The sequence below is a fragment of the Tachyglossus aculeatus genome, chromosome 10, assembly GCF_015852505.1.
Source record: "Tachyglossus aculeatus isolate mTacAcu1 chromosome 10, mTacAcu1.pri, whole genome shotgun sequence".
In the NCBI taxonomy this organism is placed as follows: Eukaryota; Metazoa; Chordata; class Mammalia; order Monotremata; family Tachyglossidae; genus Tachyglossus; species Tachyglossus aculeatus.
In genome coordinates this window covers 19,250,600-19,275,848 of record NC_052075.1, presented here as the reverse complement: position 1 = coordinate 19,275,848, position 25,249 = coordinate 19,250,600, and the positions used below count along the sequence as shown (strand labels likewise).

The window sequence follows — 25,249 nt, the reverse complement described above, 5'->3', positions numbered from 1 at the left end:
AAGAGGCAGGGATCCAAAACCAACATTCAGGAGCCCGCTTGTTGTTGAGCTAGCGGGGGATCCAACTTTCAAAAAGCCTTCATGGAAAGCCCGTGAGGCGTTTGGAGACTGTAAAACGGTGAGGTGCCGACGACGTGCAGCTCATCGGTTCTAGGGAGCAGGCCTCAAAATTATTTCTGCGCTTTTGTTTTAGAGATGAGAATTGGAGGTGTAGAAACTTCTGCCCCGGGAAACAGGAGTGAAAACGTGGAATTCTTATTTAGGGTTCCTGCCTTGCGATTCCCTACAGAGAGCTGCCTAAATTAATAACTAACAAATCTGTATCAAAAATAAAGGGCAGGACTTTTCTTCTCAATAATAATATGTATTACGTTCCTATCGGGTGCCTTGCCGTGGGATGGATACAAAATAATCAGGTCAGACCCAGACCCTGTCCCACATGGGACTCACGCTTTCAAAATAAGGGAGAAAAGCCACTTTATCCCCATCTTATTGACGACGGAATTGAGATACAGAGCGGGCAAGTGACTCATCCAAGGTCCCACAGCGGACAAGTAGTGAAGCTGGGACTAGACTCCGGCTCTCCTGATTATTAACCACCACGCTCTGTCCATTAAGGAAAACAGCCACTTAATAATAATAATAATGGCATTTGTTAAGTGCTTACTATGTGCCAGGCACTGTACTAATTGCTGGGGTAGACACAATAACTGGATTGGACCCAATCCCTGTCCCACATGGGGCTCACAGTCTTAATGCCTATTTTGCAGATGAGGGAACTGAGGCGCAGAGAAGTAGAGCGACCTGCCCAAGGTCACACAGCAGACTCATGATGAAGCCAGGATTAGAACCCAGGTCTTTCTGACTCCCAGCTCCATGCTGCATCCACTAGACCACCACTTAGGCCCGTCCATGGCTCTGGCATTCATTCATTCAATCGTATTTATTGAGCGCTTACTGTGTGCAGAGCACTGGACTAAGAGCTTGGAAAGTACAATTCAGCAGCAAATGGAGACGGTCCCTACCGAACAACGGGCTCACAGTCTAGAAGGGGGAGACAGACGACAAAACAAAACATGTGGACAGGGGTCAAGGCGTCAGAACAAATAGAATTGAAGCTAGATGCACATCATTAACAAAATAAATAGAATAGTAAATAGGTACAAGTAAAATAAATAGAGTAATAAATCTGTACAAACATATATACCGGTGCTGTGGGGAGGGGAAGGAGGTAGGGTGGGGGGGGGTGGGGAGGAGGAGAGGAGAGTGTTCTAAGTCCAAGGTCAGACTTGTTACACCTGATTTATTCAATATGCCTTAATAATAATATAATGCTGTTATAGTTGTGGCATTTGTGACGTGCTTTCTATGTGCCTATATATATGTATATATGTTTGTACAGATTTATTACTCTATTTTACTTGTACCTATCTATTCTATTTATCTTATTTCGTTAGTATGTTTGGTTTTGTTCTCTGTCTCCCCCTTTTAGACTGTGAGCCCACTGTTGGGTAGGGACTGTCTCTATGTGTTGCCATTTTGTACTTCCCAAGCGCTGAGTACAGTGCTCTGCACATAGTAAGCGCTCAATAAATACGACTGATGATGATGATGATGGGGGCTCAGTCTGGGAAGGCCTCTTGGAGGAGGTGAGCTCTCAGTCGGGCTTTGAAGAGAGGAAGAGATGTGCGGAGGGAGGGCATTCCGGGCCAGGGGAGGACGTGGGCCGGGGGTCTCGCCACGGGCGAGAACAAGGTACAATGAGGAGGGGGAGTTTTTCTACCGCAGCATTCATCACCTCAGCTTTCTCCCACTCCTACCTCCCTGCGTTGGAAAAACTCCCCCTCACCCTGTAACGCCCTCATTCACCTACTTACCAACCGCACACATTCCTTTTTAATTTCAGCCCCGGCTGCAAAGAAGCAAGCCGGGCTGATGAAAGCAAGCCATTATCCCGCCCCCCACCCATCCCTTTCCGCATTCTCTCCCACTCCCCTTCCAAGGGATGGGCGGCTAACGGCCCCGGATCCCGTCGGGATGGAGGAGCTGACGGACCGGGCGGTCTCCGGGGCTCGGAGCGGTTACCTTGGAAGCCGCCATCACGGCCGCCGTCGCTGCCACGTTGAGGCCCCGCTTCCCGAAGTGCACCAGGGCGTCATAGCTTCGGTCTTTGGCTTGAACCAGACAGTCATCAATTTCCTGTCAGAAAACGCAACAGCACAGGGCTAGGCGGGGGGGTTCACTCTACTGCATCCTCGCCCCCTCCACCCGGCCCTCGAGGGTTGCCCCTGCTCTAATAATACTAACCAAGGGAAGCACTGGGGCAGATCCAAAATAATCAGGCCGGTTAAGGTCCCAGATGGGGATCCCAGTTTTATTTTATTAATGATGCATATAGAGCTATAATTCTGCTGCTGTTGACGCCTGTCCACTTGTCTCGTTTTGTTTTCTGCCTCCCCCTTCTAGGCTGTGAGCCCGTTGTTGGGTAGGGACCGTCTCTGTTGCCGACTTGTACTTCCCATGTGCTTAGTACAGTGCTCTGCACACAGTAAGCCCTCAATAAATACGACTGTGAGCCCGTTGTTGGGTAGGGAACGTCTCTGTTGCCGACTTGTACTTCCCAAGCGCTTAGTACAGTGCTCTGCACACAGTAAGTGCTCAATAAATACGACTGTGAGCCCGTTGTTGGGTAGGGACCGTCTCTATATGTTGCCAACTTGTACTTCTCAAGCGCTTAGTACAGTGCTCTGCACACAGTAAGCACTTAATAAATACGATTGTGAGCCCGTTGTTGGGTAGGGACCGTCTCTATATGTTGCCGACTTGTACTTCCCAAGTGCTTAGTACAGTGCTCTGCACACAGTAAGTGCTCGAAGGAAGGAAGGAAGGAAGGAAGGAAGGAAGGAAGGAAGGAAGGAAGGAAGGAAGGAAGGAAGGAGGTATTTAATCTCCATTTTACAGATGGGGACGCTGAGGCATGGAGAAGTTAAATAACTTGCCCAAGGTCACAGAACAAGCCAGTGGCAGAGCTGGGATTAGCACCCAGGTCCTTTAACTCCCAGACCCATGCTCTTCCCACTTTTTTTCTTTAAAAAAAAGATATTTATGAAGCGCTTCCATGTGTCACACACTATTCAAAAGTGCTGGGGTACATACAAGTTAAGAAACAGTCCCCGCCCCGCATGGGGCTCACAGTCTAAGTCAGAGGGAACACACATACTCCTGTTTAAGAGCTGAAGAAACTGAAGCACAGAGAAGTGAAGTGACTTACCCAAGGTCACACAGCTGACAAGTGGCGGAGCCGGGATTAGAACCCATGAACTCTTGAGTCCCAGGCCCCTGCTCTTTCCACTAAGCCACACTGCTTCTCACAAGGTACAAAGTCATGTTCAGATTGCAACACATCCCCCTCACTGTGCTCCATCAACCAGTCGATTACATTGATTAAGCGCTTACTGTGTGCAGAACACCTTACTAAGCGCTCGGGAGAGGACAATATAAGAATAAACAGATTCCCTGCCCACAGTGAGCTTACAGTCGACAGCGTGCTCTTCTCCTACCGGTTTAATTGCTTCTCTTTGAGTCAGGTCGCCTTAAAACCCACTAGCCAAGTGGCTTCAAGCTTGCTTTGGAGGGAAGAGGAGGGGAGGGAAGTGCTGAGAGTACAGAGGAAGGGGGGTGTAGTTTAGCCTCCAACAATTAGCATTCAACAATGCTAAATTTAGCAGGCAACAATTAGGCCTCACCCTCAACTCCATCTGACTTCTCTCTGGGAAAAGTCCCACTTCTGAAAAGATGTATTTTCAGAAAAAAAAACGAACTCCAAAAACAGCAAAAAGGGAAACACATTAACCGGGCCAATTCTGCCCCGAGCCCTCTTCTAGAAAATCGATATAGAGGAATCTTCTGGGCAAAATGGGGCGGGGCGTTTGACGGTATACAGCATTCAACCCACCCAGTGTGTGTTTATGAAGAAAGGAGAGGCGCTCAGTCAAAGCCAGCGAGTGCCGGACAAGGAGGTAAAAGAGGAAAAACAGTATGAAGTGCCGCAAACTTTGAGCACGACAACTAAATAGGGGCAAGGGGTGCAGCTGGGTACATTGTGACCGGGATTGTGGGTCCCGTCTCGGCCTTTCCAGCCTCACGAGCCCTCGGAAGTGAATTTCACCTACAGCGGTGCCGTCTTCAAACGCGAAGGCCGGCTAAATATACCCACACGTTCGGCTTTTGTTTCTTCGCTGCTAGAGGACGGGAAGGCGGCAGATATAGAACTAAATCAAAGCAAAAATAGGAACGGAGCTTGGCAGCAAGCACAACCTCCTACTGTTTGAGACTTAATGAGCTGAGTTCCTAGTCCCAACTAAATCGGTTTTATTTCCCTCCGAGGGGGAAAGCTCCGGGGTAGGGGACAGAAGAGGGCATTTTACCTTTTCTTTCGAAGACAAGGTGGGATGAACAAACTTCCGGTAAAGGAGGCTGGAGCCCTTTGTGTAAGGAGACAGCAACCAGGCTACGAAGGCTATTTTTAGTTCATAGTAGAATGGAAACCTAAAGAGAGACCGAGATGACAGTCAGCAAGACCCCGTCACCGCTTTGCCAATAAGCAGGCGGGAGGGAAAACATACCAATGCTCAGTGACTTTATCCCAACCCTCCCCGCTTCTATTTATTTTATTTTGTTAGTACGTTTGGTTTTGTTCTCCGCCTCCCCCTTTTAGACTGTGAGCCCACTGTTGGGTAGGGACTGTCTCTATATGTTGCCAATTTGTACTTCTCAAGCGCTTAGTACAGTGCTCTGCACACAGTAAACAATATGTGCAAACATATATCCATATATACAGGTGCTGTGGGGAAGGGAAGGAGGTAAGGTGGGGGAGATGGGGAGGAGGGGGAGAGGAAGGAGGCGGCTCAGTCTGGGAAGGCCTCCTGGAGGAGGTGAGCTCTCAGTAGGGCCTTGAAGGGAGGAATCAATCGTATTTATTGAGCACTTACTGGGTGCAGAGCACTGTACTAAGTGCTTGGGAAGTACAAGTTGGCAACAAGTACCGTTATTGTTTGAGCTGTCCGTGGGAGGACGGCGGAGACCCCTCTGAGGTTGAGCCCAGCAACGTCTGGAGATACGAGGAGGGAGGAAGCTGAGGATTGCCCAGCCTTGACCCTCTCGGTAAATGAAGCCCATCCATCCTCCTCCTCCTCCTCCTCCCTTCCTTTCAGCCCAAACGAGACTGCATCGCGAGGCTGCGGCCTCCGGTTCCAAAAAAAGTTACCGTTTCGCCTGGCCTACATTTTGGTCTTTACCTCTCCGCCTCCTTTCCTATCTTTCCGTTCCCTTTCCCACGCCCTTTCCTTTTCCTTCCCCTCTCCTGTTCTTCGACCTGCTTTCAGGGTCCATCCCTCGGCTCGCTCCCTAATAAGAATAACAAGAATGACGGTATTTGTTAAGCGCTCGCTATGCACTTGACTGTTTTAAGCACTGGGGTAGATAGAAACAAGGTCATCAGGTCCCACAGAGGGCTCACGGTCTACATAGGAGGGACGATGTCTACCATCTCGGTTGTACTGTACTCCCCCGAGGGTTTAGTGCAGTGCTCTGCACACAGTAAGTGCTCAATAAATACCACAGTAGGAGGGAGATTTGGGGTTTCCTGAGACTGTGAACCTTTATCCCCTGAAACCAAGACCCCCTCCCCCTCGCCCCCCTCTCCATCCCCCCATCTTACCTCCTTCCCTTCCCCACAGCACCTGTATATATGCCTGTACATATTTATTACTCTATTTATTTATTTATTTATTTTACTTGGACATATCTATTCTATTTATTTTATTTTGTTAGTATGTTTGGTTTTGTTCTCTGTCTCCCCCTTTTAGACTGTGAGCCCACTGTTGGGTAGGGACTGTCTCTGTATGTTGCCATCTTGTACTTCCCAAGCGCTTAGTACAGTGCTCTGCACACAGTAGGCACTCAATAAATACGATTGATTGATTGATTAATTGATAAGAGGCCAGTTCTCGGCCTCCAGGATGACTTAGAGGAACACTGGAAGGAACACTGCCTAGTGGGAAGATCACAGGCCTGAGAGTCTGAAGACCTGGGTTCTAATCCCGCCTCGGCCGCTCGTGTGCTGGGTGACCTTGGGCAAGTCGCTTCACTTTTCTGGGCCTCAGTTTCCTCAACTGTAAAATAGGGATTCAATCCCCGCTCTCCCTCCTACTTAGACGGGGTGCCCCAGGTGGGCCAGGGACTGTGTCTGGCCTGATGAACTTGTATCTACCTCAGCATTTAGAACAGCGCTTGAAACGCGGTAATCAATCAATCAATCGTATTTATTGAGCGCTTACTGTGTGCAGAGCACTGTACTAAGCGCTTGGGAAGTACAAGTCGGTAACACATAGAGATGGTCCCTACCCAACAGCGGGCTCACAGTCTAGAAGGGGGAGACGGGGAACAAAACCAAACATATTAACAAAATAAAATAATTAGAATAAATATGTACAAATAAAATAAATCGAGTACTAAATCTTCACAAAAGAACTAAATAAATAAAGACGACCCAGCACTGCATTCCAGACTAGGATTCACCCCCTAGGATCTCAGGCAAGGTGATTTAGCTCTCCTCCCCAGCCCCGACCGCGCTTCTCTGCTTGAGAAGCAGCATGGCTCAGTAGGAAAGAGCCCGGGCTTTGGAGTCAGAGGTCATGGGTTCAAATCCCAGCTCCACCAACTGTCAGCTGTGTGACTTTGGGCAAGTCACTTAACTTCTCCGGGCCTCAGTTCCCTCATCTGGAAAATGGGGATTAAATCTGTGAGCCCCACGAGGGACAACCTGATCACCTTGTAACCTCCCCAGCGCTTAGAACAGTGCTTTGCACACAGTAAGCGCTTAATAAATGCCACTATTATTATTATTATTCTCTGGTTCTTCTTATAAAAGTACTCCTGTCCCCGTTACTCACCAGCAGAGGAAGAGATCTGTGAAAGTCTCTGCGGTCGTGAAAAGTGCAAATATGATCCAATACATCATCCATTTTACCTGCCAGAGAGAGAAGAGCAAGTCTGATTTAGCAGAAGAAAAAGCGGCTGACGTGAAAGACACCCCCACCCTCATCATCATCATCATCAATCGTATCTATTGAGCGCTTACTGTGTGCAGAGCACTGTACTAAGCGCTTGGGAAGTACAAGTTGGCAACATATAGAGACAGTCCCTACCCAGCAGTGGGCTCATATCGCCTCACCAACAGGGAGACCGAACCAACTCCAGCCCAGGCACAGGAGAATTAATCCAGTTCCACGGGCTTGCTCTGGACCCCAGCATAAACAGGTGGTGAAGATGATGGTAATAGTAATAATAATAATTATTATGATAATTATTACGCACTAAGTGCTTACCAACTCCAGCCCAGGCACGAGAGAATGAATCCAGCTCCACGGGCTTTCTCTGGACCCCAGCATAAACAGATGGGGATGATGATGGTAATAGTAATAATAATAATTATTATGATAATTATTACGCACTAAGTGCTTACCAACTCCAGCCCAGGCACAGGAGAATGAATCCAGCTCCACGGGCTTTCTCTGGACCCCAGCATAAACAGATGGTGATGATGACTGTGAGCCCAATGTTGGGTAGGGACTGTCTCTATATGTTGCCAATTTGTACTTCCCAAGCGCTTAGTACAGTGCTCTGCACATAGTAAGCGCTCAATAAATATGATTGATTGATGATGGTAATAGTAATAATAATAATTATGATAATTATTAAGCACTAAGTGCTTGACACGTAATAACAGTAATAATAATGATAATTGTTAAGCTCAATAAATATGATTGATTGATTGATTGGTGATGGTAATAGTAATAATAATAATTATGATAATTATTAAGCACTAAGTGCTTGACACGTAGTAACAGTAATAATAATGATAATAATGATAATTGTTAAGTGCTTTTTTTTCTGATGGTATCTGTTAAGTGCTGGACACAGTCCCTGCCCCACACGGGGCTCACAGTCTAAGGAGGAGGGAGGAGGATTTAATCCCCATTTTACCCATGAGGTAACAGAGGCACAGAGAAGTTAAACCACTCGCCCAACGTCACACAGCAGGCAAGGGTCGGAGCCGGGATGAGAACCCAGCTCTTCTGGCTTGGTGTTCTTTCCTCGGGTTGTCATCCGAAGAGGATGGGTTTTGTCCCACTCCACAGCAATGCCCAGAGCCCAACCCGGAAACAACGTCTACTTACATATTCTTTAATGTCCTTTGACTTTACTGCTTTGTACGAGTAGTATGCGGGATACAGGGTGCCAAATATAAGCCTGGAAGGAAGGGAAAGACAAAAAACAGATCTGATTTCTTTCTTCCAACTGAGGGAGACATCCTTCTTCCCCAGCAAAGACATGTCTTGGAACTGCAGAAAGCAAAGCACGCAGCCCTGTTTCAATGATTGACAATATATCTTCTTTTTATTCACTGCCTTTTTCTATAGGGTTAGCACCCCTGACACCAAGGTTGACTTTTCCCCGCAATCCCCACAGCCATACATCTTCTTCCCGAATTCTTCCCCTTGAAACGCTCGAACTCTTTCCTTTCTTCCCTTACAACGGGAGCGAAACAGCGTGGCCCTGTGGAAAGAGCCCGGGCCTGGGAATCAGGGGCCCCGGGTCCTAATCCCAGCTCTGCCACCTTCAATCAATCAATCAATCAATCGTATTTATTGAGCGCTTACTGTGTGCAGAGCACTGTTCTAAGCGCTTGGGAGAGGACAATATTTCAGCTTCCTGCAGAAATACCTTCCTGCTGTGTGCGACCTCGGACGAGTCACTTCACTTCCCCGTGCCTCGGTTTTCTCATCTGTAAGATGGGGATTAAAACCTCCTTCCTTCCCCCTTAGACTGTGAGCCCGATGTAGGACAGGGACTATGTCCAACCCACTTTTTTCAAATGGTATTTGTTAAGCGCTTCCTATGTGCCAGACACTGTACTAAATGCTGGTTATCTTGTATCTACCCCAGCACGTGGTACAAAGTAAATGTTTAATAAATGCCACAATTATTAATGACTGAAACACTAGGCCACGCACGTCCTTGTCACGACTGCACAAAGTATGAGCCCAGGGTCCGCAGCTCCAACTGCAAAATCTCCAAGGATTCTGGTTCCTTTCCCAGAACTGGAACCTCCTTAGCGGCAGGGATCGGGGCTATCAACTCAATTGTACTGTACTCTCCCCAAGCGCTTAGCACAGTGCTCTGCACACAGTTAAACGCTCCTTAAAAACCACTGATTGATTGCTAGTCCCTGCTGAGTAACATTCAGGAGGAATCTGCCACCCAAGAGGAATAGTTAGTGGCCCAGATCAGCAGCCCTAAGCTAAATCAGAAACACAAATCAATCAATCAATCAATCGTATTTATTGAGCGCTTACTTTGTGCGGAGCACTGTACTAAGCGCTTGGGAAGTACAAGTTGGCAACATATCATCATCATCATCATCATCAATCGTATTTATTGAGCGCTTACTATGTGCGGAGCACTGTACTAAGCGCTTGGGAAGTACAAGTTGGCAACATATCATCATCATCAATCGTATTTATTGAGCACTTACTATGTGCAGAGCACTGTACTAAGCGCTTGGGAAGTACAAATTGGCAACATCTAGAGACAGTCCCTACCCAACAGCGGGCTCACAGTCTAAAAGGGGGAGACGGAGAACAAAACCAAACATACTTACAAAATAAAATAAATAGAATAGATATGTACAAGTAAAAGAGAGTAATATGTACAAACATATATACATACATACAGGTATACAAATCAATCAGTGCTATGTATAGCACTCAGTACGGTGCTTTGCACACAATAATCGCTCAATAAATAAGACTGAATGAGTGAATTGAGCGCTTTCTGTGTGCAGAGCACTGTTCTAAGCGCTTGGGAGAGGACAATATTGCCGGTAGACACGTTCCCCTTTCACAACACGCAAATGCCAGTGAAAGCCGATTTCCAGAAAATGGGAGAGGGAGAGGAAGAGATAGGGTCTATTCAGAAGCAACACAGCCTCTAACCCAGGTGGGTGCGAGAGCCGGGGAAATCATTAATGTAGACACTCCCCGGCTGTCCGAGATGGTCCCAGGAAATTTCCTTGGCTGGTCATGGTCCACTTTTTGAGTCTACTGCTCCCAAGCAATGGAATTGTAAAATATCTGGAGGGAGACAGGATAGACATCACCACCACTGACCCTGGATGGGCTTTCTGTCGTTCTTAGCTCAACTCCAACCCGCTGTGCCCGCTCTGGGGAAACTGTGTGCAGGGGAGAGGGAACTTGCTCTTTGGCAATGACGCCGGGCCTGGAATGCCCTCCCTCTGCCCCTCCGCCAAGCTAGCTCTCTTCCTCCCTTCAAGGCCCTGCTGAGAGCTCACCTCCTCCAGGAGGCCTTCCCAGACTGAGCCCCTTCCTTCCTCTCCCCCTCGTCCCCTTCTCCATCCCCCCATCTCACCTCCTTCCCTTCCCCACAGCACCTGTATATATGTATATATGGTTGTACATATTTATTACTCTATTTATTTTACTTGTACATATCTATCCTATTTATTTTATTTTGTTGGTATGTTTGGTTTTGTTCTCTGTCTCCCCCTTTTAGACTGTGAGCCCACTGGTGGGTAGGGACTGTCTCTGTGTGTTGCCAATTTGTACTTCCCAAGCGCTTAGTACAGTGCTCTGCACATAGTAAGCGCTCAATAAATACGACTGATGATGATGATGACGCCGTCCTTTGCGCCTGCCAAGACCCTTTTTTCAAGTCCCTTCGCTAAGGAGGGGGATTAGAGCCTGGAAGAGAGATTAGGCCCCATCGAACCGCCAAACCGCGTTGCTCCTTCTGAAATGAAACTGGTGACATTACGGGGAGAGAGGCAGGGAAAGAGCGAGGTACGTGGACAAGGGAGCGCTGACTTTTTTTTTTTTTGATAGCATTTATTAAGCGCTTACTATGTGCAGTGCGCTGTTCTAAGCGCTGGGGAGGTTACAATGTGATCAGGTTGTGATCCGGTTGTCCCATGGGGGGGCTCACAGTCTTAATCCTCATTTTACAGATGAGGGAACTGAGGCCCAGAGAAGTGAAGTGACTTGCCCCAAGTCACACAGCTGGCAATTGGCGGAGCTGAGATTTGAACCCATGACCTCTGACTCCAAAGCCCAGGCTCTTTCCACTGAGCCACGCTGCTTCTCTCTAAGCCACTGGCCGATATTTCCCTTTCAAGCCTTCCAGCCTCAAAAAATCGGAAGCCCCTCCCTGCAGATGATTTATCTCCGTTCTCACAGTCTGTGCTCCCGACAGAAACAAACCATCCTTCACCGACTCCTGAGTTCGCACGATTCCCAAAATAATGTTAAATTTGGGAGCCACCCCTAATTTCTCTGACTGGGTGAGGGGGAGAGGGGCAAGGAAAGGGGGGTCTTTAGAAATCTCTTGGCTTTAGAGAAGCAGCGTAGTCTAGGGCACGGGCCTGGAGCCAGAAGGACCTGGGCTCTACTCCCACCTCTGCTAATTGCTTGCTGTGTAACCTTGGGCAAGTCACTTAACTTCTCTGTGCCCCAGTTTCCTCAACTGTAAAATGGGGATGCTGTTCTCCCTCCTCCTCAAACCGTGAGCCTGTGTCCAACCTAACTCGGACTTATCCCAGTGCCTACAACAGTGTCTGACACATAGTAAGCACTTAACAAATACCATTAAAAAAGGAGAGAACTGCTAATTATGCCAATGTCTCGGGTGAACACCATCTTAATTCAACCTTTCAATTAACAACGTTTTCTTTAACGAGGTCAAAGTGGTCAAAGTGGTTGACTGAGCTTAATAAGGAGAATAATAACAATAATGGCATTTATTAAGCGCTTACTATGTGCAAAGCACTGTTCTAAGCGCTGGGGAGGTTACAAGGTGATCAGGTGGTCCCACGGGGGGCTCACAGTCTTCATCCCCATTTTACAGATGAGGGAACTGAGGCCCAGAGAAGTGAAGTGACTTGCCCAAAGTCACACAGCTGACACTTGGATTTGAACCCATGACCTCTGACTCCAAAGCCCGGGCTCTTTCCACTGAGCCACGCTGCTCAGGGGTGCTCAGGAGAACGTAGGGGTGTTTAGGGGGAAGGTCAGGAATCAAATCATGAGAAGCAGCGTGGCACGGTGGGGAGAGCTCGGGCCTGGGAGCCGGAAGGTCATGGGTTCTAATCCTGACTCCACCACTTGTCTGCTGTGTGACCTTGGGCAAGTCACTCCATTTCTTTGTGCCTCGGTGACCTCATCTACAAAATGGGAACTGAGACTGTGAGCCCCTTGTGGGGCAGGGGCTGTGTCCAACCCGATTTGCTTGCATTCACCCAAGCGCTTAGTACAGTGCTCTGCACACAGTAAGCGCTCAATAAATACGATTGATTGATTGGCACAAAGTAAGCACTTGACAAATACCAGCATTATTAAGGTCACCCACGGTTCAAGGCTGTCTCGGCGAGACTGTGGAATGGTGACAGGAGTCGCCCCTCAGCTGGGTAATGGTTTTTATTCTAAAGTGTAGCAAATGATCTGCATAGAAGCATCGTTAAAAGGATCATTAAATTTAGAGACAGCTCAAACCGGAGCAGTGGCTAATCTACCGGAGGGCCGAGTAGGAATTTCAAACATTCTTGAGAGAGTTCTAAAGTGGTCAGAGAACGACAACGACCTTGGGCCCTGGTGGATATCCAAAAATACTTTCCGAATCCCAGGGATGGGAGCGTTGCAAATAAAATGTGATGGAAAGCACTATGGAAGATTATGCTGACCTCATCCACCTTCATTTCGACCTCACCCGTTTTTAACTCCGCCCTCTCCTCCGCCAGACAGCAACACTTCTCCATCCTGATTCACTCCCATATTCATCGTCTGCACCAGTTGTCCCAGACGTTTAACTCCTTCCTCAAACCCCAGTCTCCCCGCATCCCCTGTCTCATGTCCTCGATGACTGGGACACGTCCTTTATTGATAAAACTGAAACCATCAGACGCCATCGCCCTAAAATCTCCCCTGCCCCTCCAAAGTCTCTCCTATCTTTCCCAGCAGTATCTCAAGTGGAGACCTCCCCCCTCCTCTTAAACTCAAACCCCTCCACCTGCGCTTATCGAAACATTCGCCCTCTCCCTTCCTTCCTCCCTCCCTGACCACTGTCTTCGACTATTCACTTTCCAATGGTTTCTTCTTCACTGCTTTCCAACGTGCTCACGTATCCCCTAGCCTAAAAAAATCCTTGACCTCGCGGCTCTCTTCACCTGTCGCCCCATCTCAATCAATCAATCAATCATATTTATTGAGCGCTTACTATGTGCAGAGCACTGTACTAAGCGCTTGGGAAGTACAAATTGGCAACATATAGAGACAGTCCCTACCCAACATTGGGCTCACAGTCTAAAAGGGGGAGACAGAGGAAAAAAAAAACCAAACATACTAACAAAATAAAATAAATAGAATAGATATGTACAAGTAAAATAAATAAATAAATAAATAGAGTAATCAATATGTACAAACATATATACATATACACAGGTGCTGTGGGGAAGGGAAGGAGGTAAGATTCCTCTCCAAACTCCCTGAGAGTTGTCTACACCTGCTCGAGTTGCCTCCACCTCCTCTCCCGACACTTTCCAATCTGACGTCCACCCCTTTTGCTCCAAGGAAACTGCTCTCTCTGATCTCGACGGTGTCATTCTTCCTGCTAAATCTGATGGCCTCTACTCCATCCTAATCCTCCTCGGCCTCTCAGCCCGCCTCTGACACTGTGGTCCGCCCCCTTCTCCTTGAAACATTATCACTGACACCGTCCTTTCCTTGTTTTCCTCCTGTCTCTCTGACCACTCATTCTCGATCCCTTTCCCAAGCTACTCCTCTGCCTCCAACCTCTAACGGCAGGAGCCTTTCAGGTCGTAGTTCTGGGTCCCCTTTTATTCTCCAACTCCACCCATTCTCTTTGAGAATTCACTCCCTCCCGTGGCTTCAACCACCACCTCTATACGGATGATTCCCCTGTCTACCTCCTCTCCAGGTCCTGCCCCTGTCCTTCTCTGCAGTCTCACATTTCCTCCTGCCTTCAGGACATCCCTACCTGGACGTCTTGTCAACACCTCAAACTAAAATGTCCAAAACAGAACTCCTCAACTATCCACTCAAACTCGGTCCTCCCCTTATCTTTCTCATCACTGTAGACACCACCACCACCTCCCTGTCTTACGACTCTGTAACCCTGGCATTATCCTCAACTCAGCTCTCTCATTCAACCCACAGATTAAATCCGTCCCCAAATCCTGTCGTTTCTACCTTCACATCGTCACTAAAATCTGCCCTTTCCTCTCGATCCAAACTGCTACTGTGCTGATCTAAGGACTTTTCATATCCCACCTTGATTACTGCACCAGTTCCTCATTAACTCCTCTCCCCACCCCCCTCAGCCCACTACCACCACCTGCCTCCTGTCTCTCCCCACTCCAGTCCACGATTCATTTTATTGTCTGGATCATTTTGCTAAAAAACAAATCATTCAATCCACATCTCCCCACTCCTCAACAACCACCAATGATTGCCCAACCACCTCAACATCAAACAGAAAGCTAATCGGGTCGGACACAGTCCTCTGTCCCACATGTGACCTAGTTACAGATGAGATAACCGAGGCCCAGAGAAGTGAGGTGACTTGCCCAAGGTCACCCAGAAGACAAGTGGCAGAAGCGGGATTTGAACCCAGGTCCTTCTGACACCCAGGCCTGTGCTCTATCCGCTAGGCCACGCTGCTTTTCACGGGGCCGTGTATCAACTACTGTGAATAACAACTTGGATTTATATGGTACGTAGCTTCCCAAGAGCTCCACACGCAAGACAATCTATTCCGGCTTATCTCCAGCCACGGGATTAGACGGCTCTAAATCACGGCTGTCTCTTGAGGAGTCCGCAAGGAGCACACACGGTTCTAGAACAATCGGGTCGTGTATCCGGGGTGGCATTTAAAACAGGTCCCATTTAAATCCATTTCTGAAGGGGTCCGCCCTGTTCGGCCCCGGAAAACGGCATCTAAATCAGTCCACATCCCGTGGAAGCGGGGAATTCCGCGTCATGAAATCGTGGGTCTTCGGGTTACCGAACACATTTAATCCACTTGGCGAACGCTAATCTTGTCTGTCTGCTCTGAGGAAATCTAGCAGGAGGCTGTCAGTTCAGTGCCACGCACCTAATAGATTTAAACCAGAAAAATGGCAACGCACAACTTGGATTCTGATGACGCTGCAGACTATCTGAGCTTTCGGTTTCCGGGTCGTCTGAACCTGCGGGCCCCTGGTTTACTGAATATCGGCTGAACGCGGCATTGAACACAACGGGTAGGGACTGTCTCTATATGTTGCCAATTTGTACTTCCCAAGCGCTTGGTACAGTGCTCTGCACATAGCAAGCGCTCAATAAATACGATTGACGATGATGATGATGATGATGATGATGATAATGATGATGACAGAGACTTTCAGGAAAGCGCTGATCCTATTTTTCTGACCGCTCTGTCCCGAATCAAGAGCAACGTATCATCGCCTCTGGAGAGAGGCTTCGGATCGTCCGGCCCATGGGTAAAAACAAACACACGCTCCTGAGGCGCCGAAAAAAATTTTGAGGTGTTTCTTGGGTAGCTGTTTCTACATGGCAAACAGGATAATAATAATAATAATGATAATAATAATAATGATGGCATTTATTAAGTGCTTACTATGTGCAAAGCACTGTTCTAAGCGCTGGGGGGGGGTACAAGGTGAGCAGGTTGTCCCACGGGGGGCTCACAGTCAATCCCCATTTCACAGATGAGGTAACTGAGGCACAGAGAAGTTAAGTGACTTGTCCAAGGTCACACAGCTGACAACTGGCGGAGCTGGGATTTGAACCCATGACCACTGACTCCAAAGCCCGTGTTATCCTGGCTCTTTCCACTGAGCCAGGATACCAGTCGGCTCGTTATGGACAGGGAGCGTTTCTGCTGATTCTGCTGTAACTGTTTCTCCCAAGCACTTAGTACGGTACTCTGCACGTAGTAAGTGCTCAATAAATACCACTAATTGGTTGATTGATTGGTAAAGGAGCAAGCTGAACTCAGACACTGGCCCTGGCCATCTCTGAATCAGTCTGAAGCCGAGGGCCCTCAGGAAGGGTAATAATAATAATAATAATAGGCATTTGTTAAGTGCTTACTATGTGCAAAGCACTGTTCTAAGCGCTGGGGGGATACAATGGGATCAAGTTGTCCCACGTGGGGCTCGCAGTCTTCATCCTCATTTTACAGATGAGGGAACTGAGGCTCAGAGAAGTGAAGTGACTTGCCCAAGGTCACACAGCAGACCTGCGGTGGAGCCGGGATTCGAACCCATGACCTCTGACTCCGAAGCCCGGGCTCTTCCCACCGAGCCACGCTGCTTCTCCAAGGTAGGCAGTGTTTTCGCACTGGGCTGACTCAAAGGGAGCGCTGGACTGTGGGTTTTAAGCCGAGGATTGACACCGATTTGCTCTGGAACTTTTGGCAATTCACGTCGCCTTCCGGAGAAGCAGCGGGGCTTAGCGGATCGAATTCGGGCCTGGGGGTCAGGAGGACCTGAGTTCCAATCCCAGCTCCGCCACATGTCATATGGGGTGACCTTGGGCCAGTCACTTCGTTTTTCTGTACCTCTTACCTCATCTGCCACATGTCTGCTGTGTGACCTTGGGCAAGTCACTTAACTTCTCTGAGCCTCAGTTACCTCATCTGTATAATGGGGATTAAGAGTGTGAACCCCACATGGGACAACCCGATCACTTTGTATCCCCCCCCAGCGCTTAGAACAGTGCTTTGCACATAGTAAGCGCTTAACAAATGCCAACATTATTATTATTATTATCTGTAAAATGGGAATTGAGCCGGTGAGCCCCATGTGGGACAGGGACTGGGCCCAGCCTCAATAACTTGTATCTACCTCAGTGGTTAGAACAGTGCCTGGCACATAGTAAGCACTTAACAAGTACCATTATTATTATTATTTATTATAAGAGTCTCGTTTCCTCATCTGAAACATGGGAGGATGAGGGGGAACAATATCCGCCCTCCTCCGAGGGTACTGGGGGGAATAAATAATAAAAATGATTTCAAAATATTGACATACATTGGTTAGATTTAAGGACAACTTTCCTGATGTTTAGAAAGTTTACCAAGAGAGACAAAATATTGACATACATTGGTTAGATTTAAGGACAACTTTCCTGATGTTTAGAAAGTCTACCAAGAGAGAATAATAATAACAATGATGATGGCATTTGTTAAGCGCTTACTATGTGCAAAGCACTGTTCTAAGCGCTGGGGAGGTAACAAGGTGGTCAGGTTGTCCCACAGGGGGCTCACAGTCTTAATTCCCATTTTACAGATGAGGTAACTGAGGCACAGAGAAGTGAAGTGACTTGCCCAAAGTCACACAGCTGACAATTGGTGGAGCCGGGATTTGAACCCATGACCTCTGACTACAAAGCTCAGGCTCTTTAGCCGTGTGGCCTAGTGAAAAGAGCTTGGGGCTGGGAGAACGTGGGTTCTAATCCTGACTCTGCCACCTGCCCTGCTCTGTGACCTCGGGCGAGTCACTTCACTTCTCTCTGCCTCAGTTTCCTCATCTGTAAAAAGGGGATACCTATCCTTCCTCCTATTAAGACTGTGAGCCCCATGAGGGAAAAGAGCTGTGTCTGAACTAATTAGCTTGTACCACCCTAGAGCTTAGAAAGGTGTTTAACACACAGCAAGCACTTAACAAACACCATAAAAGACACTGTTATTATTATTTTCTAAACGGAAACGGAGACGTGGATTTTCAGAATTCAACCCGCCAGAAACATACACTCACACTCGATCCTCTCCAGGAAGAAAGCGAAGAAGAGGAAAGAAAAAAAACAGAGGAAAGGGAAAGTCAGGAAAACAAGTGACAAACCAGAATGAACTCTTTATCCCTGTAGACTAATAGTTCCTTGGGGGAAACACCAAGAAGAATGAAGGAATATTAGATCATGTGCAATGCCAAAAATAGGACAGACCAACGCTCTATCCAACCGAGAATTCTGCTTCGGATAGTGGCAACAGTACAGTGGGGAGAATTACATGTTTGGAGATGGACCATCAAACACCCCCAACATTTTATCTAAGAAACCCATGCTGCGCTACAACTTGGCCACGAATTTACTGATATTTTCGGCCTGCATCACTTCCTGGGTTAACAAATTCCACGCGCTTATCGCTAGCTCTGGCAATTAGTGTTTCCTTTTGTTTGTTTTGAAGCTACAGCCTTCCGTCTACAGTGGGTGGCTTCTCTTCCTGGTGATGTGGGATTTGGCCAACAACAAGTCTGTTCCCCCGCCCCGTCCACAAACCTTCGTAGCCCTCAGTCTCTTTCCCATTTAAATTTGCGATCCCCATGTGGGACAGGGACTGGCTCCAATCTGATTACCTTACATCTACCCGGGAACTTAACACAGTGCTTGGCACAAAATTAGCACTCGGCAAATACCACTATTATTATTCAATCATATTCCTACTCGGTCTGTCTTTCCACGTTGAAGAGTCTTAATCCTTACAGTTCACCCCCCTGTACGTGTCTCCATTCCCCTAACCATCTTATTTGTTTATCCCGTCTCCAAGTCTACTCCGTCTTTTCTAAGAAGCGGGGACCCGAATGGCCCACGTTATTCCAAAACATGACTTTGGTTTGTTTTCATTTCTCTCCCTGTAAATGCCCAGTTCTTGGACCACGCTTCTGGCTGCTGCTGGACATTAGACTGATGGTTTAAAGGAAAAGCGAGCAATTACCGAGCGCATCAGCACAGGGTAATAATAATAATAATAATGATGGCATTTGTTAAGCGCTTACTATGTGCAGAGCACTGTTCTAAGCGCTGGGGGGATACAAGGTGATCAAGCTGTCCCACGTGGGGCTCACAGTCTTAATTCCCATTTTACAGAAGTGGGAACCGAGGCTCAGAGAAGTTACATGACTTGCCCAAGGTCACACAGCAGACATGAGGCGGAGCCGGGATTCGAACCCATGACCTCTGACTCCAAAGCCCGTGCTCTTTCCAATGAGCCACGCTGCTTCTCTTAGTAACTGTGGTATCTGTCAAGATATCTGTATCTGGTATCTGTGGTATCTGTCAAGTGCTTACTACATGCCAAGCACTGTAGTAAGTGCCGGAGTACCTAGAAGAGAATCAGGTTGGACACAGTCCCTGCCCCACACGGAGCTCACAGTCTGAGGAGGAGGGAAAACAGGCCACTGAATCTCCATTTTACAGTTGGGGAAGCTGAGGCACAGAGAAGCGAAGTCAAACAGCAGGCAAGTGGCAGCACCAGGTTTTCTAACTCTCAGTCAGTCAATCGTATTCAATTGAGCGCTTACTGTGTGCAGAACACTTTACTAAGCGCTTGGGAAAACGCAATACAACAATAAACAGATACATCCCCGGCCCACAACGAGCTTACGGTCTAGAGGTGGGGAGACAGACATCTGCTTTATGACATCTCCCTGCGGTTTCGCCCCACCTTCAGAGCATCTCACCGTCTGGAAACAAATCCGTGTGATCTGCTAATGGGGAGGTTTCAGCGTACACTCCCTTGTCACTTGATCAATCGACAGTATTAATGGACGCCACTGTGTGCACAGCGCTGAACTGTTTCGGACAGTACGAAAGAACAGTGCTGTGAACCCTAAGTGGAACAGGGACTGTGTCCAATGTGATCTTTTAGACTGTAAGCCCACTGTTGGGTAGGGACTGTCTCTATATGTTGCCAGCTTGTACCTCCCAAGCGCTTAGTACAGTGCTCTGCACACAGTAAGCGCTCAATAAATACAATTGATTGATTGATTAGATCGCACCTACCTTCACAAAATGTGACACATAGTAAGCACTTAACCGACACCATAAAAGAGAAACAGCATGGCTCAGTGGAAAGAGCCTGGGCTTGGAGTCAGAAGTCATGGGTTCAAATCCAAGCTCCACCAATTGTCAGCTGTGTGACTTTGGGCAAGTCACTTCACTTCTCTGGGCCTCAGTTCCCTTATCTGTAAAACGGGGATGAAGACTGTGAGCCCCCCGTGGGACAACCTGATCACCTTGTAACCTCCCCAGCGCTTAAAACGGTGCTGTGCACATAGTAAGCGCTTAATAAATGCCATCATTATTATTATTATTATTATAAAATAAAATGAAAATGCAAAAGATGTACCAGACCTGATCACTGGCCTCAAGAAGTGTATAATCTGGCATGAGAGATGGACACTAAAATAGGAGGAAGTAACAGAGCATATGATATATAAATAAGTGCTGGGTGGTTTGCACACCACTTGTCTATATTTGTACAGATTTATTTTACTATTACTAAACACTGTTACTATTTACTAAACGCTATTTATTTTACTTGTACATATTTACTATTCTATTTATTTTGTTAATGATGTGCATCTAGCTTTAATTCTATTTGTTCTGACGACTCTGACACCTGTCTACATGTTTTGTTTTGTTGTCTGTCTCCCCCTTCTAGACTGTGAACCCGCTGTTGGGTAGGGACCGTCTCTCTATGTTGCCGACTTGTACATCCCAAGCGCTTAGTCCAGTGCTCTGCACACAGTAAGCGCTCGATAAACACGACTGACTGAATGAATGAATGTTAGACAGAGAGGTGGTGGTGAGCGCTGCTAGGAGAAGTAACGTGTCCTACTGGAAAGAGCCCGGGCCTGGGAATCAGAAGGGCAAGGCTGTGACCTTGGGGAAGTCACCTCACTTTTCTGGGCCTCAGTTTCCTCGTCTATAAAACGAGAATGAAAACTGTGAGCCCCACGTAGGACAGGGACTGTGTCCAACCCGTTTATCTTGTGTCTACCCCAGTGCTTACTACAGTTGCTTGACAGACAATAAATGATTCATTCATTCAATCGCATTTATTGAGCGCTTACTGTGTGCAGAGCACTGTACTAAGCTCTTGGGAAGTCCAAGTTGGCAACATATAGAGACGGTCCCTACCCGACAGCGGGCTCACAGTCCAGAAGGGGGAGACAGACAACAAAACAAAACATATTAACAAAATAAAATAAATAGAATAAATAGGTACAAGTAAAATAGAGTAATAAATATGTACAAACATATTTTGTACAGGTGCTGTGGGGAGGGGAAGGAGGTAAGGGGTTGGGGGGAGAGGAAGGAGGGGGCTCAGTATGGGAAGGCCTCCTGGAGGAGGTGGGCTCTCAGTAGGGCTATTACTCTATTTATTATTACTCTATTTATTTATTATTACTCTATTTATTTATTTATTTATTTTACTTGTACATATCTATTCTATTTATTTTATTTTGTTAGTATGTTTGGTTTTGTTCTCTGTCTCCCCCTTTTAGACTGTGAGCCCACTGTTGGGTAGGGACTGTCTCTATATGTTGCCAATTTGTACTTCCCAAGCGCTTAGTACAGTGCTCTGCACATAGTAAGTGCTCAATAAATACGATGGATGATGATGATGATGATGAAGGGAGGAAGATACCACAATTATTATTATTATTATGAAAGCGGCAGTGGAGGGGAAATTAGAAGTTAATTGGAGAAGGCCTCCCGCAGGAGATATGATTTCAGAAGGGCTTTAAAGATGGGGAAAACTGGTCAGTGGGGGGAAGGAGTTTTAGGTGCGAGGCGATGGGACAGACAGAAGCGAGAATGGGCTCATGGGCGAGACAGACAAGATGGAAATAATGAGAAGCTTGGCATTAGAGGGGCGAACTGTGCGGCTGGGTTGTAGTTTGAAATCAGCTAGGTGAGGTAGGTAGGAGAAGCCAGCAGGATGAGGGATTTAAAGCAGACAGTATGGAGTTTGTTTGATGCGCTCTAGAAGAATGCCTCTTTTGCTATTACTATTATTATTGTTCTATTTGTTAACCTCTTACTATACATCAAGCACTGTTCAAGCTGGAGAGACAGCATGGCTTAGTGGATAGATGATGGGCCTGGGAGTAAAGCCCAAGACAAGTGGCAGAGCCAAGATGATGCCCAGGCCCGGGCTCTATCCACTAGGCCATGCTGCTTCTCTTGCCTCTATCCCAGCGCTTAGTACAGTGTTTGGCACATAGTAAGAGCTTAACAAATGCCATTAAAAAAACAACAACGGGGACTGTGTCCAACCTACTTATCTTGCATCATCAACATCATCAATCGTATTTATTGAGCGCTTACTGTGTGCAGAGCACTGTACTAAGCGCTTGGGAAGTACAAATTGGCAACATAGAGAGACAGTCCCTACCCACCAGTGGGCTCACAGTCTAAAAGGGGGAGACAGAGAACAAAACCAAACATACTAACAAAATAAAATAAATAGAATAGATATGTACAAATAAAATAGAGTAAAAAATATGTACAACCATATATACAGATATACAGGTGCTGTGGGGAAGGGAAGGAGGTAAGATGGGGGGATGGAGAGGGGGACGAGGGGGAGAGGAAGGAAGGGGCTCGGTCTGGGAAGGCCTCCTGGAGGAGGTGAGCTCTCAGCAGGGCCTTGAAGGGAGGAAGAGAGCTAGCTTGGCAGAGGGGCAAAGGGAGGGCATTCCAGGCATGTATTGCATTGCACGTATCCCAGTGCTTAGTAAGGTGACTGGGATGTAGCACGCAAAAAAAAAAAAAATGGACTGTATTCAGTCTACTTATCTTTTATCTACACCAGCACTTAGTACAATGTTTTCCACACAGTAAGGGCTTAACAAATACCATAAAAAAAGGACTGTATTCAGTCTACTTATCTTTTATCTACACCAGCACTTAGTACAATGTTTTCCACACAGTAAGGGCTTAACAAATACCATAAAAAAATGGACTGTATTCAGTCTATCTTTTATCTACACCAGCACTTAGTACAATGTTTGCCATACAGTAAGGGCTTAACAAATACTATAAAAAAAATGGACTGTATTCAGTCTACTTATCTTTTATCTACACCAGCACTTAGTACAATGTTTGCCATACAGTAAGGGCTTAACAAATACTATAAAAAAATGGACTGTATTCAGTCTACTTATCTTTTATCTACACCAGCACTTAGTACAATGTTTGCTACACAGTAAAGGCTTAACAAATACCATAAAAAAATGGGCTGTATTCAGTCTACTTATCTTTTATCTACACCAGCACTTAGTACAATGTTTGCTACACAGTAAAGGCTTAACAAATACCATAAAAAAAATGGACTGTATTCAGTCTACTTATCTTTTATCTACACCAGCACTTAGTACAATGTTTGCTACACAGTAAAGGCTTAACAAATACCATAAAAAAATGGACCGTATTCAGTCTACTTATCTTTTATCTACACCAGCACTTAGTACAATGTTTGCCACACAGTAAGGGCTTAACAAATACCATAAAAAAGCAACTGTGTCCAACCTACTTATCTTGCATATTCACAGGTGCTTAGTACAACGCTTGGCACATAATAAGCACCTAACAAGTACCATGAAAAAAAGAATGGGCACTCAATAAATGCAGTGCTACAGTGCTCTTGATTGATCAATGCATATATGTATATGTTTGTACATATTTATTACTCTATTTATTTATTTTACTTGTACATATCTATTCTATTTATTTTATTTTGTTAGTATGTTTGGTTTTGTTCTCTGTCTCCCCCTTTTAGACTGTGAGCCTGCTGTTGGGTAGGGACTGTCTCTATATGTTGCCAATTTGTACTTCCCAAGCGCTTAGTACAGTGCTCTGCACACAGTAAGCGCTCAATAAATACGATAGATGATGATGATGATGATCAACTGAACTTCATGGCTACCTTCCCTTTTAATACTAGCAGGGGCTAGTCAGTCAGTCAATTGTATTTATTGAGCACTTACTGTGTGCAGAGCACTGTACTAAGCGCTTGGGAGAGGACAAGATTGATCAGCTGAACTTCATGGCTACCTTCCCTCTTAAGCAATACTAGCAGGGGCTAGTCAGTCAGTCAATTGTATTTATTGAGCACTTACTGTGTGCAGAGCACTGTACTAAGCGCTTGGGAGAGGACAAGATTGATCAGCTGAACTTCATGGCTACCTTCCCTCTTAAGCAATACTAGCAGGGGCTAGTCAGTCAGTCAATTGTATTTATTGAGCACTTACTGTGTGCAGAGCACTGTACTAAGCGCTTGGGAGAGGACAAGATTGATCAGCTGAACTTCATGGCTACCTTCCCTCTTAAGCAATACTAGCAGGGGCTAGTCAGTCAGTCAATTGTATTTATTGAGCACTTACTGTGTGCACAGCACTGTACTAAGCGCTTGGGAGAGGACAAGATTGACCAGCTGAACTTCATGGCTACCTTCCCTCTTAAGCAATACTAGCAGGGGCTAGTCAGTCAGTCAATTGTATTTATTGAGCACTTACTGTGTGCACAGCACTGTACTATGCGCTTGGGAGAGGACAATATAACAATAAACAAACACATTCCCTGCCCATGACAACTTACTCAACGCAGCCTCGAGGATTCAGTATCTTTTTTCTTGTCATAACAATGCTATGTTTCAGTTTTTTCATTAGAAAAGCCACGGCTGATTGAGAGGCCATTGGCCTGCTGTTCTACCTCTTTCTTTTAAATCCAAGCCCATCGGAAGCAATCGCTCCTCAAAGATTGCTCTCTGAGAGTGTAGTAGGCCAGTCTTTTGTTTCAGCAAAGCGCCTTGAAGGGAAATTCAATTATTCAATTGGACCTAACAGCCTGATTCCCATAAGAGGTTGGAAGGTAGAGTTGATGAGCTGGCAGCCAACCCTCTGGCTCTGAACAGGGGAAACTGTTTGGGGTTATTCTTAATAATAATAATTGTGGTATTTGTTAAGCCCTTATTTATGTGCCAGGCACCATTCTTAGCGCTGGGGTAGATACAAGCAAATCGGGTCCCTGTCCCACCTGGGGCTCACAAGGCTCAGTGGAAAGAGCCCGGGCTTTGGAGTCAGAGGTCGTGGGTTCAAATCCCAGCCAATTGTCAGTAGTGTGACTTTGGACAAGTCGCTTCACTTCCCTGGACCTCAGTTCCCTCATCTGTAAAATGGGGATGAAGACTGTGAGCCCCCCCGTGGGACAACCTGATCACCTTGTAACCTCTCCATCATCATCATCATCAATCGTATTTACTGAGCGCTTACTGAGTGCAGAGCACTGTAAGCGCTTGGGAAGTACAA

The 25,249-nt window shown here is 46.6% G+C and overlaps 1 protein-coding gene across 1 annotated transcript in view; it reads right to left on the bottom strand.

The window, feature by feature from the left end:
• REEP1 (receptor accessory protein 1) overlaps window positions 1-25,249 on the bottom strand; it is a 107,363-nt gene that overhangs the window by 43,847 nt on the left and 38,267 nt on the right. Inside the window, exons 3-6 of the mRNA XM_038752479.1 lie at window positions 8,241-8,313; window positions 6,954-7,030; window positions 4,428-4,548; window positions 2,086-2,199 (exon numbers count right to left, since the gene is read on the bottom strand). Of these exons, the coding sequence (XP_038608407.1) occupies window positions 2,086-2,199; window positions 4,428-4,548; window positions 6,954-7,030; window positions 8,241-8,313 (385 nt within the window). The remainder of the gene's footprint in view (window positions 1-2,085; window positions 2,200-4,427; window positions 4,549-6,953; window positions 7,031-8,240; window positions 8,314-25,249) is intronic.